We start from the raw sequence: 14,575 nt of genomic DNA, 5'->3' as shown, positions 1-14,575 counted from the left end.
GCTAACTATCCAGCACTCACCTGATTTGGTTTGGATTTTTCCTGTAATAAGATCACACAAGGCTCCCAATCTCCTTGAAGCATGAACCCTATATACAGTATGAATTACTGTGTGCATAATCTTGGCCAGGCTGAAGATGAACAGGAAGACATGCATTGCTACTGTACTTCAGAAGCTCCAGTTTAATGAGGAAGGTTTACAAAAGAATTCTTATTTGTAAAACAACTTATGGACACATTCAAGTAGGACTGCAGATGGGTATAGTATCATTCTGAAAAAACAGGACAGTGTGATGAGGAATTGAAAGGTTGAATAGGGTGGAGTTAGAGAAGACTTCTTGTAAGTTTAGAGAGGAAGGACATAAATTACTTGAGAGGGGGAGATGGGACAAAATCAAAAGTACATAAAACATGACATTGCCTAGGAGGGATGTGGTAAAGGTGCCTTGCATTTTTCAGAATAAGCTTGATAATGTCTTGTAACTGTTCAAAACATGCCTCCCAGTCTGGTGTTGAAAAATATGGTCCCTATAATTATGGCAAAGCACATCATATGGAGTATATTTCAATTGCTAAAGGCCAGATCTAGCTTTTCTGCCCTATTCCTCTGGGTCACCAAGCTGAAATACTCATTTTCGGTTATCTTCTAATTTCCCAGGACAGTGGAATGTGGGAACATCCCAGGACAGAGGAATATGGGGACATCTGATTTCTCACTTCCTCTCTCCTTCCTCTCCAACTCCCCCTTCCCCCGGCCTGTTACCTCAGTGATCAAGATTGGTGCACTGTGTTCCTTCCTATGCTGTTTTTCAAACAGAAAGGAGGAAGTTCCTGCAAAAATCAATAAACATTAATGCCTCGTGGGACTGGGTATTCTGCTAATCCTGGTTCTCTAGAGAAAAGTACTTCCCTGTTCCCTTCACAGTGCAAGTCAAATGATTTTTCCTCCAAGGGCAATGGGACCATTTCAAAGTATCTTTACAGATGGCTTGTCTGCTAAGGGGATAAGAAAATAAGAGGTAACAATAACTCGTGGTGCTTTACAATTTATAAAGCATTTGATTTAAAATTTGTGCTTATATACGAATGCCTATTTTATAGTTGAGAGAAGTGAGGGTTCCAGGGGCCTTCCTAGGGTAATAGGCAAGTGTCAGCAGAGATATGACTAGACTGGGCTACCAGGGACTTCTCAAAGTGCTAAAATGTGGAGCCAGTGACAGCACTCACATCTGGTAGAAACAATTCAGTCCAGTATCACGTGGGATGGTATGACTCTGGGAGGTCATTCACCTTAGCCTTCCTCTCCACTGTACCTCCCCTCCCCCACCTTCCCAGGCAGCTCTGTAAGACCATAATTTGTAGCACAGGTGCTGATTTGCATTGGCAAAGGAAGTTTCCTCACTCAAAGTTCCTAGTCTGTAGAAATGGCAGGGCCAGTTCAAAAAAATAAAATGGCCACAACATAGGTGAACTCCTGGTTTCCCTTAGCCATAGCCTCCCCAGAAGCAGCCTTTTGTGCTCTCTTATCTTTTTTCTCTTCGTTGAGGCAATGTTCAGAGTCTCTCCTCCAATGAGGTCTTTGGTTTCTTCCCACTGTGCTCCCTTGGGGAGATGAATTTATCTTCTCAAACATATTTCTCAGTGGTAAGAAAGGCTAATTGCACCTTGGTTCTCAGTTTCACAGCTGGGGCTCTTCTTATTAATAGGGTTCCTTCTTATTCCAGGTCAAATTCTTGCTCCTCTATACCAAGCTGTCTTTTGGAAAATTTTTGTCAAAAAAAAAAAAAAATCAAGGAATAGAAAAATACCAAGAACACCAGCGCCAGAATAAGGCTATCTGGGTTCCAACTAGCAGTGTTAAACAAGTCAGCGGCTTCTCTGGTTTCAATTCCTCATCTGTAATTTGAGTTCATTGGATTAGATTTCTTCTGAGATCCCTTCCAGCTCTAAATCAGTGATCTGTGACCCTTCTCCTTTAGCTTGAGTCACTCTCCTCAACCTTTCCTGAAGTTCTTTCAAATTTTTCCTTCCTAAATTCAATCTCTGGCCTGTTGTACAATTCTAAAGTTCTCAAAATTCCTTTTCAATTTTTTCTTCTAAATCACCTCCTCCAATGCTCTTCTTTATTTTATCATAGAAACTATTCCTTTAGAAATGGGAAGCATCAAGTCATCCTTAACTCTTCCCTATTCCTCATCCCTCAGACTCAGTTACTTCTGACCTGCTGATTCTACATCTTTCACACAAATAGTCTCCTCTCCACTTAGTTAGCAATGAGTAGGACTGGAGCAGCTGGACTTTTGGTCCATTGACATGCAGGAAGGACATATATTTTCCTCTGGTGATTTAGAGGTTTCCAATACACATCTCTTGGGCACATGCCAACACCCATGAGTGCGGCTCATGATTAAAATGTAGCTTAAAAGGAGCAGCTAGGTGGTGCAATGGAGAGAGCCCTAGCTCTGGAGCCAGGAGGCCACCACTCCTTGCCCCCTCTCAGTCCTGTATTTGTCACTCCGACATTCCCAGGCCAGGCTTGCACTTATTTCATTTCTACCTCTCAGAATCCCCTTCTAGTCTCATCTTGGGCACCCCTCCCTCGGGGAAGCCCCCATCTCTGCAGGTGCTCCTGTTCTCTTCATTCTCCCCCATGTTGCACTTGTTTCATGTAATTTCCACTAGCAGAGAATACACTTTTTAGAAGGATAGCTCCTCTCTCAATTGCCCCTCTTCATTCTGAAAGCCTACTTCTCCTTCGCAGGGACTTCTGCCTCCAGTTTCCTGATTCTCTCCAAGCCTTCGTCTCTACCCTCCCTTCTACCGTTAGAATGGAGCCTCCTTGAGGGCGGGGCCGCGCTTCAGCCGGTCCTTGTGCGGGGCACACAGTAGGCGCTTTAACAGTGTTGCTCGGCTTGAGGGCCTCTCTTCCGCGAAGGCCAAGCCCGCCTTCCTATGCGGAGATTGGAGCCCGGGCGGCAGGGCCGGCCATCACTTGGGCGTGGGGCTGAGAGGTCAGGTGGCCAGAGAGGCCATGCACAACAAGGGGTGGGCCGTTCTGGGGGATCCTGAACCCGTACCTCACAAGCCCTAGCGAACCCAGTTGGGAGGATGGCCCACAGACTAAGATCCTGTACGGAAGACCCCGGGGAGCAGTGGGAAAGGAGCTGATGTCCCAGAGCCGGAGGAGGAAGCCTCCAGGAGGAGGGCTGGTCATCTTGCAGAGGTCAAGGACCTAGCACCTTTCTAAGATACTAGAGATGTCTTATCTGTCCCAGGTGAGGGCACACCCCGATACCTCTTAAACTATGCTGGCCCGCTTCCCTAGGGGAGCGCGTGTGTGTGTGCGTGCGCGCGCGTGTTTGGGGGGGGCGAGAAGCTGACCTAGTCAGGCCCGATGACGTCACACTGAGCATCGGTGACGTCACATAACTGGGGCAGTTTCCCGACCAGCTCCTCCCCCCTTCGGAAGGGTAAACCCGTCAGAGTTACTACCGCGGGCTCTGTAGTGAGAAGGCGCTGGCAGGCCGGCCCCACGCTCTAGACATCTAACTCGCTCCACGCTGGCTCCCCACGGAGGACCACCCGCTCGCCATCGCAGGATGGCCACAGATCTAGCCGGCCGTATCATGGCGGCTTCGGCGCCGGCGCCGGCGCCGCCGATCACTTCCGCTTCTGTAGGTGTCATGGCGGCGAGGGGGCGGGCGCTTAGCTAGTAGTTCCGGCCTGGCAGGGCTGGGCCGGGGCTGGGCTTGGGCTGGCTGGCGGAATGGGGGCGGCCGCTCGGCATTCGGCTGGCTGGGCCTGGCGGCGGTGCCTGCAGAACGAGGGGCCCGGCTGTGGCCCCGGACGGGCGAAGCGGGAGGTCGAGGCGGGAGCACGGGGCTGAGGCCGCGGTAGCGGCGGCGGCGTTGGGAAGGAGCCGGAGCCGGGACCGGAGCCGGAGCCGGAGCCGGGACCGGGGCCGGACCGGGGCCGGGATCGGGAGCGGCTGAGGCGGCGGCGGCGGCTCCCCGCCTCCCCCCGGGACGGGACGGGACGGGCGGGCGCTGGGGCGGCTCCGGGGGGCGGGGGCCCGGGGCCCGGGCCGGCTCGGGCGGCGGGGATCATGACCCGGCGGCGGGGCCCCGGATCTCTCGGCCTCCGCCTCCGCCTCCTGCTCCTCCTGGCAGCCCCAGCCCGCGGCTGAGACCCAGACCCACCGGCGGTGAGTGCGGGCGGGGGGCGGGGGGGGGGCGGCCGTCCAGAGGCTCGGCCCGGGCCCGGTTCCGTTTGGACTCGCTCACCCCGCAGGGCTGAGGGACGCCAGGGAACCCACTGGCCGAGGGTCCCTACCCAGTGGTTCCCGGGGGATTAGCGGGCGGCGGGGATGCTTGGGGCCAGCGGGGCCCCTTCCCCAACTCCTGGCTCCGGCTCGCGCCCCGGGCCAGGGCGGGGAGGGAGGGGAGGCCCCTGTGCCTGGCAACGGGCCCTCGGCTCCTCCAGTTTGTTGTGGTAACCGAGGCGCCGCCGTCCAGGGCTGGCCCGCGGGGTTCCCCCGAGTGGGCGAGGGTAGGGGTGGAGGCCGGCAAGGAACAGCCTTACTACCCCCTTTTCCCCCCCAGCCCCTTGGGTCCTTCCCGATTCGGGCCGCAGAGCCTGTGTCAGCTCCTGGGGAGGGGGGGGAGAGTAAGAGCGGCATCACGTTTTCCATCCCAGATGATCTCATGGACTTGAGAAGCATCAATTAGAGCAGCCCCAGCCCCGAGGCCTTTCCCTCACCCTCAGAACAGCCTCCACCTCTTAGAGACCCCCCGCCCCCGAAAAAAATTTTTTTTTTTTTGCTGTTTCTGAGACTGTCAGAAAGGGAGGCTGCTTGTAGCCCCCCTCCCCCAGTAGCTGGGAGAATCCTCACCACCTCCTCCCAATCTAGTGGGCTTAAATTATGTGGCCGCCCAAGACCTACAATTTTGCCCTTGTTTACGTAAAAGTTATTTTTGATTCCTGACTGCCTTCAGTCCCCCCTCCCCCAAGATGACTGAGGATAACGAAGGATGACTTGACTTGCTTGGTTGATGGCTCTCAGGTCTATACCAGCCAGAAAAACAGTGTAAAATCAACTTAACATTGCTTTTCACAATAACTCATTCAGTGACATCTCATTTGAAGCTATTGGTAACCAAAACTCTTTAAAATTCTTTAAGTTACTGAACAATTGCATTTGATAGAGCTTCCTTCCTGGGGACTTCCCTATACAAGGGCTGAAATTATATCCTCCCAAAAAATATGATGCTGATTGTCATTGATTGTAAGAGATCATAATGGGATAAAGAACTTTTGGAAGCAGAGGTCTTTAGGCTAATAAAACATTTTATCTGTAAAATTGAGAACCTTATGCTTCATGAACAAACAAGCTTTTAGTGACAAAAGTATTCATGTGTATATACCTTAATAATGATAAAGCTTCAATTATTCTCTGGGCTAACTGATTTTATTGATTTTTAGGACAAGTTAATTTGTAACATAAGCTCAGAATCAAACCAAGAACTCCTTTCAAAGAAAATTTAAGTTCACATAACACTAAAAAACAGAATCTCCTTAGTTTTTTTTTTTTTAAAGCATATCTAGTCCAATGGTGTATAAGTAGAAACCAGTGAACCAAACCTGGCTGGTTAAATATTTCATGGTTAGTATTTGTGTACCTTTTGTTAAGTGTTATATACATTGTTGCAGGGACCTTGTGGTATTATGACCTCTCCAGTCGGGTTGCAACATACCTTTCCACCCTTGTCTTTATAATCTGTTGCCTTGCACATGCCCCGATCTCTGTGACCTACCTACCTTCAGCATGAACATCAAGAGCTGCTTTGTCCTCCCTTCTGTCCTCCCTTTCTCCCTCTCCCATCCATGAAGCCCTATCTAGCCTTAAAGGCCTACTTATAATGGCACACATCCCTCTCCCCATGAAGTGGTTTCCTGATTCCTCCCAGCCAGTTATGATGGTGCCTGTTTCTCTAGCCCCTCTCCCCCAGTGCCTTGCACATAGGTACTTAAATGAATTGACTCATTGGAGTTCATACTTCTTTATATATTTAAGTTGAACACAAGCCCTCTCTTCTCCATGGATGATTATTCTTGTCCGTTTAGTAGAATTGAGCAGCTCTTGAAAGAGTGACCACATTTATTTGTCGCCTTCTTTCAACTCACATGGAGGTACCTCCCATCTTATTCCAGACCCTCATCCCCTCTTGCTTACAATATTGTAATAGTCTCCTTCCCTGTTTAAAGGTCTTGTGTTTTCCAGTCCATATTAAGCATAGCTCTGAAATAATTATCCCAAATCACCTGCCTGCCCATGTCGTTTCTGTGGCCCCAAGCCTTCAGTGGTTTCTTATTGGTATTAGCATAAAATGCAAACACCTCAAGCTGGCTTTTAGGACCCTCTACAGGCTAACTCTAAACCATCTCTCCACCCTTCCCGTATAATTTAATTACTCCCCTTGATACATTCTAGCTGAACTGGACTCCCAAGCACCCTATCTTCTGACTGCCTTTTCACAGCTGGCTCCATGTCTGGAACATGCCCTCTTCTCTACCCTTCAGAATTCTGATTTTCCTTATGGGTTTACCTTGGCCACCTCACAGAAGGAAGCTTTCTATGATAGACCAGTAGTTGGTGGTACTCTTTGTCAAATTACTATTTTCAGTTATGCATCTGTAGCTCTGCCCTCCCCTCCTTTTCCTCCTTTTCCCACTCGAATTTCTTGTGAAGACTACTTTAAAAATTTGTCTGTCTTGGGATTATTCCCTTCTGGGAGGAAATGAACATTTATATATCTCCTACTATGTGCTAAGCACTTTCTAAACAACCTTGCAAGGAAGATGCAATTATTATCCCCATTTTACAGTTGAGGAAACCTGAGGCAGAAAGATTTAATGTTTTGTTCATGGTCATGTGAACTCAGTCTTTCTGTCTTTAGGCCCAGAGTTCTATCTACTATACCATCATCTGCTTCATTCACATATGACCTTGCACATAATAGGTACTTGATGTTTGTTGAATTAAATGTGCCCCTCCCATCTCCATCCCATTTTACAAAGGAGGGAATTGAACCTCAACAATTTTAAGTGATTTATCCAAAGTCACTCATATAATGTCAGGTCCAAGATTCAAACTTTTTTTTTTTCCTGACATAAATTCAGTTCTTTTTCTACCATGTTATCCCTTCTTTTATATTTATATAAATTTGTATCATAGTTATTTATTATTGTCTTACATGCTTAATCATCTCTAGCCAATTTAAGCAGATTGAAAGCAGGGATACTGTCCAGTGTATTTAGCAGGTGCTAAGTAAATATTTGCAAACAATGGTATTGGGATCTTCAGAACTTTTAAGCTCCTGTTGTTGGTCGTATACCTATATTGTTTGTGGTCATCATTTTGTTTGGGCTGCTGTCTTCTATCTTTCCCTTTCTACCTTTTCCTTTAGTCTTTTTTTTGGGTTGTTGTTGTATCTTATGGGGTAATTTTACTCAAATATTGTTCAGTCATCTCTTGGTCCTTGAAAACCCAGCTCTCCTAAGCCTGAGGCTTCCTCCATCAGCTGGTGTTCCTGCACACCTCATTTTATGGGCTTCAATTCTGTATACTCTTATGTGTTCATGTGTCTGGGTATCTCCTTAACAAAGTTCACCAGAAATAGTTATTAAGTGCCTACTTTGCACTAGACCCGAGGACATAAAGACAAAAAAGTTCCTATTCTCAAGGATCTTGGAATTTGGAGGGGAAAAAATATGCCCACATTTAAGGAAATCCAAAATATTATCTGCAAGCATATATTAAACACCTGCTCTGTGTGCTGGCATTAGTGCTGGGCCTACAACGGACAGATGTGATTCCTACCTTCAAGGAGCTCACCTTTTAGTAGCAAAAGACCATAGGTAACATATCTATGTGAATGCAAAATCCATGCAATACAAATGGAAATAAGGGCACCAGGAAAAACTTCGTGTGGGAGGATGGGATTTGAGCAGAGTCTTGAAAAAAGGGGGGGTAAAGGGTGAGGAAGACGAGGATCCTAAGCATGGAGGGGGACAGCCAGTGAAAAAGGCATCAAGTTAGGTGTTGCAGTGTCCTGTGTGAGGAAGTACAAAGGGGCAGTGTGGCTGGATTATAGAATGAATGGAGAGAAGAAACTGTAAGAAGACTGGAAAGGCAGATTGTGAAGGGCTTTGAATGCCAGACAGAGAGGATTTTATAGTTGGTCTTGGAGGGGAAAGGAGGGTACTGGGGCTTATTGAAAAGGGAATAGGACAAAGACATGGTCAGAGGAGCACGTTGGAAAATGTAACAAAGTAATTTCCAGGGGAGGGCACAAGTCTAAGGAGCAAGACAATGTGTTAGCCATAGAATAGGGATCCAGAGGGCACAAGGATTGGCCAGAGAAGCAAGATAGGAATGCATCTAGAATCAACACACCTTGATAAAATCTAGTGTGATCAAGAACTAGGGCCTGTCTTCCAGTCTCAACTTTGCCATTAGCTGTTTACCTCGGTTTAGTAAAATTTGCTGGGGCTGGGCAAGATAGGGATCCTTAACTCTTTCTGTCATGGTTCTCTGACTGTCTGAGAAAGCTTATGCACCTTTTCTCAGAATTTTTAAATACATAAAATACATAGAATTACAAAGAAAGTCAGTTTTATTAAAATTTAGCTGTTAAAAAATTCATAGATCCCAGGACTAGATCTCTCAAAGTTTGTTTCAGCTCTAAGAATTAATTCTAAGAATCTGTAAGATTGGCCTCATGCATCTTGCATCTCGCCGGTCTCCTGCCAGCATTCTCTTATCCAGCCAAGTAAATCTCTTGCTGTTCTTTGTTTTCCCTCCTTCCATTTCAGTTTACATATCTGCTTAGTTCATGCTCTTGAAACTGTCTCCTTCCTCTGCCAAACTGTTGTAACATTATTCAAGTCGGTCTTCCTCAGGCCTTTCTGGACTCATCTGGGCAGGGTCTCTACACAGTTTGGCCTTCTCATTTGTTAATAAGATGCTAAGATAACTGTCCCTGACATTTTTTTTAAATTAAAAAAAAATGTTGATCTTAAACATACCAAAGAGATGAACAATTCTATATGTAAAGAACAGGAAAAGAGGGTTGTACATGCAACCAGAGCCACATAAAAGCTCGCTTCTCTCTTTAGCTATGCCACAGCTTCAACATATTCTTTTCAAAACTGTCCTGCTTATCCATTTTCTTGCTATCTCTAGTCTTTTGTATGTGTATAAATCATACCTAATTAGTTTGGCAAATTATTTTAGAATGTGCTGTCCTGTGGATATAAATTTTCATTTCACATTTTCTGAGAAGAGGTACTGAAATTATTTCAGAAAGAAATAATCTGCCTGGAAAGAAAGCAGTTCTTATCTAGATAATGAAGAATAGCCTTGCATAAGAAGACTACATAAAACAATAGAAACACCATAGAACTATGGATCTAATTTATTTACAGGAATTTCTGACCACCCTAAACTCTGGTTCATATGTCCATGGGGAGGAAGTGGGTTTTGTTTTTTTGGTTGTTTTCAGATGGTTCCATTTGTGGGGTAATTCTGAAAGGAAGGGGTTAGGGGAAGTTTGTTTTATTCAAATTAAAGTCTTGGTTTTCAAACCTCCTTTTTTGCATTTCTACATTCAAAACCTGTGTGTGCACGTTTCCTCATTTCTCTCTCCTCTCCATATGGTAATTTCGTCTCCCCTCCCATATGGTAATTTTTTGATGAGCTTGGCTAGAATAACAGCATTTCTTTAGTTTATTTGGAAATACTTCTGAGATGTCCTTTAGTATTAGAGAAAATGTGGCCTCTTAGTTTTGTAAAAAGTTCTGGGACTTTGATTTTATTTTTATTTCGATTCCCTTGGTGACCCTGAGAGCAGTCACTTAAAAGTGACTCATTTAAACCATAATTTCTTAGTATCCTAGGTTTTAAAGATGGGAGAAATTTTACTTGCCGTCTGCGCTACAATCTCCCTTCTCCCCTTCCCCCTCCTCCCCAATGTTGAATCCTGGGGGCTCTGAGCTTCACAAATCCTACTAATTCTATAGGCATTTAAAGGGATCCAAGCTTCACTTGTGTCAGTCTGAGCATTCCCATACAATTTAAAGATGGATATAGCTCTGCTCTTTGTAGTAAAAATGGTCAATTTTTAGTGAAAAGAATCATAGTGGTTTTTAAAAGAAGCTTCTTTTTGTCCTAACACACCTGCCCTTTACTTACCTGGTTTATCATTGTAAATGCTCACTCTTGTTTATCCCCAGCTGCTAGTGGAGGATAGGTTACATGCATACATTTATGAATCTACATGTATACAAATACATGAGTGATAGGGAAACAAAGCTAAAAAGATTTATTATAGATATTTTAGGTTACCATCTTGCCACTTTTGAGAAAGAAGGCACTGAATAGAAATGGTAGATACAGATGAACATGTTAGTTTCTAAAAAGATATAAATTATTAAGGACTATATTATAACAAGGTTATAAAGAATTTTTTTTTTTACTTCTTGGTTCCTAGCCGTAAAAATAAATAAATATTATTGTCAAGAAATAAATCAGTTTGTGAAGAGTATATATTTGGATTTTTGAGGAAGGGGCCCTGGTCACAGATACATTTTGAACATCACTTTATTACTAGAGGACCAGGATGAAAGTGATACAGGCTTGTGATCTCTGGTATTTGAAAGATTACTCACATGGATCTACTGCTAGAGTCTTTGTAAAGGAGGCCTTAATACTTGCCTTTTCAGACTTGTACTTCATTTGTGACAGTGAAACTCCTCTTGGCCTTTCAACCCCAGATTACAATTGACTTTTAAAAGTAACTTTGTTGTAAATCTTAATGTATCTTGATAAAATGATGGAAGATGAATCTTGAGGTTTGAAAAGAAGATACTTATTCCAAGAATTAAAGTTTTCCACCAGTAAGAATTGTTTTAAGCATTTTCATCTAAATTTAACATTTCAAGACCTTTTCCTCTTTAGTTTTGGTGCCCATAACCTAAATTGGAGGGTTACCTTCCATGTGGAGTTGAGGGAACCTCTAGCTGAGGGAGCCTGGAAACTTTTTTAGTCTATGTCTGGAATCTGTTGGTCCTAGCAGAATTTGAGTGGTCTTAAAGGAATGTGATGATGCTTTTTTTCCTGGGCAGTTATGATTTTGTTTTTCTCTATTCCACCCTGCCATGCTTTTAATTCTAGATGACAGTGGGGAGAAGAAAAAAGTCAGCTAGCAAAAATGTAGAAGGTATCAGTGCAAGATTTGGGGGGTGGGGTGTAGAGAGAGGTTTCTGGTATTTTGATACTGAATAGAGCATTTTGTTTTGATTGTAAAACAAGAGAAACGCTTCTAGTTGAAAATCTTGACAATGTTACACTGGGAGAGTGAGGTTGTCATCTAATTTTTGGAGTTGCATTTTACCCAAACCTCCTTCAGTGGGGTTACTAGTTCTTACATTGTGTATTGGAACTATCAGTTTATTTCACTGAGTAAGAATTATTTTCATATACAAACTTAGAACTGAAATATTTCCAAAAACTTGAACTTAACCTGTGGTTGCCATTTAAAAAATGTATTAGTTAACACGTTACTTGAATTAACCTTCCATTTCAGAAAAGTTAATTTTAGTACAAGTATTTTTAAATCCATTACTATGGGTAAGACTGTAGGTTAGTTACTATTAATCTTTCAGAGCTTCGTTTTCCTAGTCTGTAAAACAAGAATGAAAATATTTGTGTTACTTGTACCCTAATATTGTTGTGAGGAAGGCACCTTTTTAAACCTTAAAGTGCAATAGAAATGTGAATTGCTAGTTATTATGTTGTCCACATATTTAGACCTGTAATTGGATACTTTATATTCATATTATTTAGGCAAATACTTATGTATATTTTTTTAAAGCTTGTGTTTAGATTTTGATTAGATGAGCAGATCATCAAATAGGAAGAAAAGTCCATTTTGAATCTCCCTCCCCCCATTTCATTGTTCAAAAACAGTTTGGCTTAGATAAGAAATGATATTGTAAATCATTTCTTATCTAATTGTAAATGTTTTCAAGTTTGTTTTTTTTTGCATATGATTTAGTTGGTTTCACTGTTAGACATGAAATAAAATGACTTGTAAGTTTCAAAAAGTGGGAAAGTATTAAAGTGAGTTTAGCTTTTGAGTATTATAAAAGTAATGAATGGCCAACCTGAATTGCCTTTAAATAGAGTGCTGTACAATTCCTTCATTTGTAAGCATGTCCTGTGAACTATGTAAACATTTTTTCCCCTTAAATTAAAAAAATAACATTTTTAGAAACTGAAAGCTGAGGGTTGTTTGTCATTCCTGCAGCTTAGGCCTAATACAGATGGTTTTCAGTTGTATTCAAGCCCCAAAAAATGTACACAATTGCTTTCTGATGTTCTGTAACATCCTTTGTCATGCTTCCTTCCTGGTTGTTCTATGCCTAGTAAAACTATTATGTATACTGAAATGGAGAATTTTTTCTCAAGCTTAGATCTTTATAGACTTTTCCTTGATCAACTGAATTATAGAAATGCTTATTCTAGACTCCATTAGCCTCCCAAGTCCTGGGGTTTCTGATCAAAGTCTGCATCTTGAGTGTTCAAGTAGTTAAAAGTGTTGTTGCTCCAAGTTAAGGGCAGGTTATTCTTTTGCAGATTTATTAGTTTCTTTCCTCCTAAACTACTTTGCTTACACTCTTTTCCTGGGTGCTAGTTTCACTTAAATAAAAGTGTTTTAGGTCTTCCTGGGGATATGTGTATTTAAACAGAAGCAGAAAAAAAAGGGTATTGTCATGGTCAGAGTAATGTCTGTGGCCTGGAGAATTCAAGTCAGTATTTATTAAGCATCTGTATATTATGCTTTGGGGATATTCCTGCAAAGTGAGATTGCTGCCTTTAGGGACCTTGCATTCTACTAAAGGAATTCTTTGAATTCACAAATATATATAAGCAGGGTATATATATGGAGTAAAATGCATAGTGGTTTGTGGGAGGCAGTAATTATTGGGATAATTTGTTGTTGAGTCATTTCAATAGTGACTGACTTTTTGTGGCTTCATTTGGGGTCTTCTGGGAAAGATAACTGGAGTGGTTTGCCATTTCCTTCCTCTGAGGCAAACAGGATCAAGTAACTTAGTGAGACCACATTTGAACTCAGGTCTTTCTGGCCTACTGCTCTATCTATTGTGGAGTTAGTACTTGGGTTTATGGTGGCTCTAAAAGGAGAAGAGATGGAAGGAGAGTAGCACAGCTTCAGAACTTGAAGGTCTTGTGGAGGGGATGGGCAAGTAGGCCAGTTTGGTTATATGGAAATCAACTTGTAAAGATTAGTAGTTGGGACTAGAGCCTATAGGGTTTTCAGTGCGAGTCAGGTAGTAGACAGCCATCAGAGGAGGAGGGGGACATGGTCGGAGCTATACTTCAGGGATATCTATTTGTCAGTTGTGTGTATGTGGAATGGCAAGGGGAGGGTACTGGATCAATCAGAAAACCAATATACTAGTAAAGTGAGAAGAAAAATGACATTTTGTGAATTCATAAGAAAGCAGAGTTGTTAAACTCAAATAAAAAAGGTCACTAAACTATACTTTAGGGTCCCTACAAGCCTGTGTGGTGATTTAGAAAATCATATATCAACATTACTTCTGTTTTTACTATATCTTAATTTATAGTATTAAATATTTCCTGCTGACAGTTTCTTCTGGTTGGGGCTGCAATGGTAGGGATTGCTGGCCTGTTTCTGAGACCTCTTAAGTTTTTTAATCTTATCTCTCATTACTAATTTCTTTATACAACTATTTGCATTTCTTTTATAATGCTTTTTCGTTACCTCTGCTCTGGAGATTTGAAACATATACCATTTATCCATGGTATTTATTAATGTAAATATAATAATATTATACATAAAATATAAATAATGTTAACATAATAAATATTTATTAAATGCCTGCTGTGCAAAGTGAGATATCTGGAGTGATAAAGAGTTTAGCTAACATTCCTATCCTCATAGAGTTTACCACCTAGTAAAGAATTGAAGAATAAGAATGTGTTCATTCAGAAATATTTGTTTTAATATATTTGTATGTTGTATGTGTATGTGTAGGACAATTTGTCAGATCTAATGAGGTGAAAAACTTTATCCTTATACAGTAGGAAAAAAATGTTTTGATGAGAATATGTTCTAACCAATTTTAGTCCCAAAGAAGACAGGAGAAGCCATTTCTTTCCACCTCTTTGCAGAGATAGAACCATTAAGGGTGTGGAACACTAGAATTGTCAGATTTTGCTGATGTGTTAGAAGAATGACTTTTGGGAAGGGGGGAGAAACTGATATTAGGAAATAGAGAAATAGAAGTATTGATAATACTTTATTTAGAAAAGAAAAAAAGATGCTTAAAAACTGGATCAAAAAGGTTTGAATTGCTACAGAACACAAAAGTGTATGCTTTCAGAATTTTCTAAAAGAAGTTTGCTTCCATGCTAGCGCAAAGTGTGCTAGTCAAGAGTCTTGCTAATGCCTCTTCTGTCTCTCGGT

At 42.5% G+C, this 14,575-nt stretch overlaps 2 protein-coding genes across 5 annotated transcripts in view; one reads left to right on the top strand and one right to left on the bottom strand.

Annotated features, from left to right (window-relative positions):
* The first annotated feature begins 2,390 nt into the window (after positions 1-2,390).
* The window catches only part of HIPK1 (homeodomain interacting protein kinase 1), a 45,889-nt gene continuing 33,704 nt past the window's right edge, over positions 2,391-14,575 (top strand). The window contains exon 1 of one of the 4 annotated variants that reach the window (XM_051992979.1): positions 2,391-3,673. The gene's annotated coding sequence lies outside the window, so the exon portion shown is untranslated. Of the gene's footprint in view, positions 3,674-4,061; positions 4,204-14,575 lie in introns of those variants that run through there. The other 3 variants (XM_051992977.1, XM_051992980.1, XM_051992978.1) reach the window with 3 other exon arrangements.
* On the bottom strand, positions 3,709-4,677 carry LOC127561250 (proline-rich proteoglycan 2-like). The gene is made up of 2 exons (XM_051996543.1): positions 4,455-4,677; positions 3,709-4,181 (listed from the first exon to the last, which is right to left on the bottom strand). Exons 1-2 carry the CDS (start codon positions 4,675-4,677, stop codon positions 3,709-3,711), a joined length of 696 nt encoding a protein of 231 aa, XP_051852503.1.

This window comes from Antechinus flavipes, chromosome 4, assembly GCF_016432865.1.
Source record: "Antechinus flavipes isolate AdamAnt ecotype Samford, QLD, Australia chromosome 4, AdamAnt_v2, whole genome shotgun sequence".
In the NCBI taxonomy this organism is placed as follows: Eukaryota; Metazoa; Chordata; class Mammalia; order Dasyuromorphia; family Dasyuridae; genus Antechinus; species Antechinus flavipes.
The sequence above is the reverse complement of the archived record's forward strand: the minus strand, read 5'-3'. Positions and strand labels throughout refer to the sequence as shown.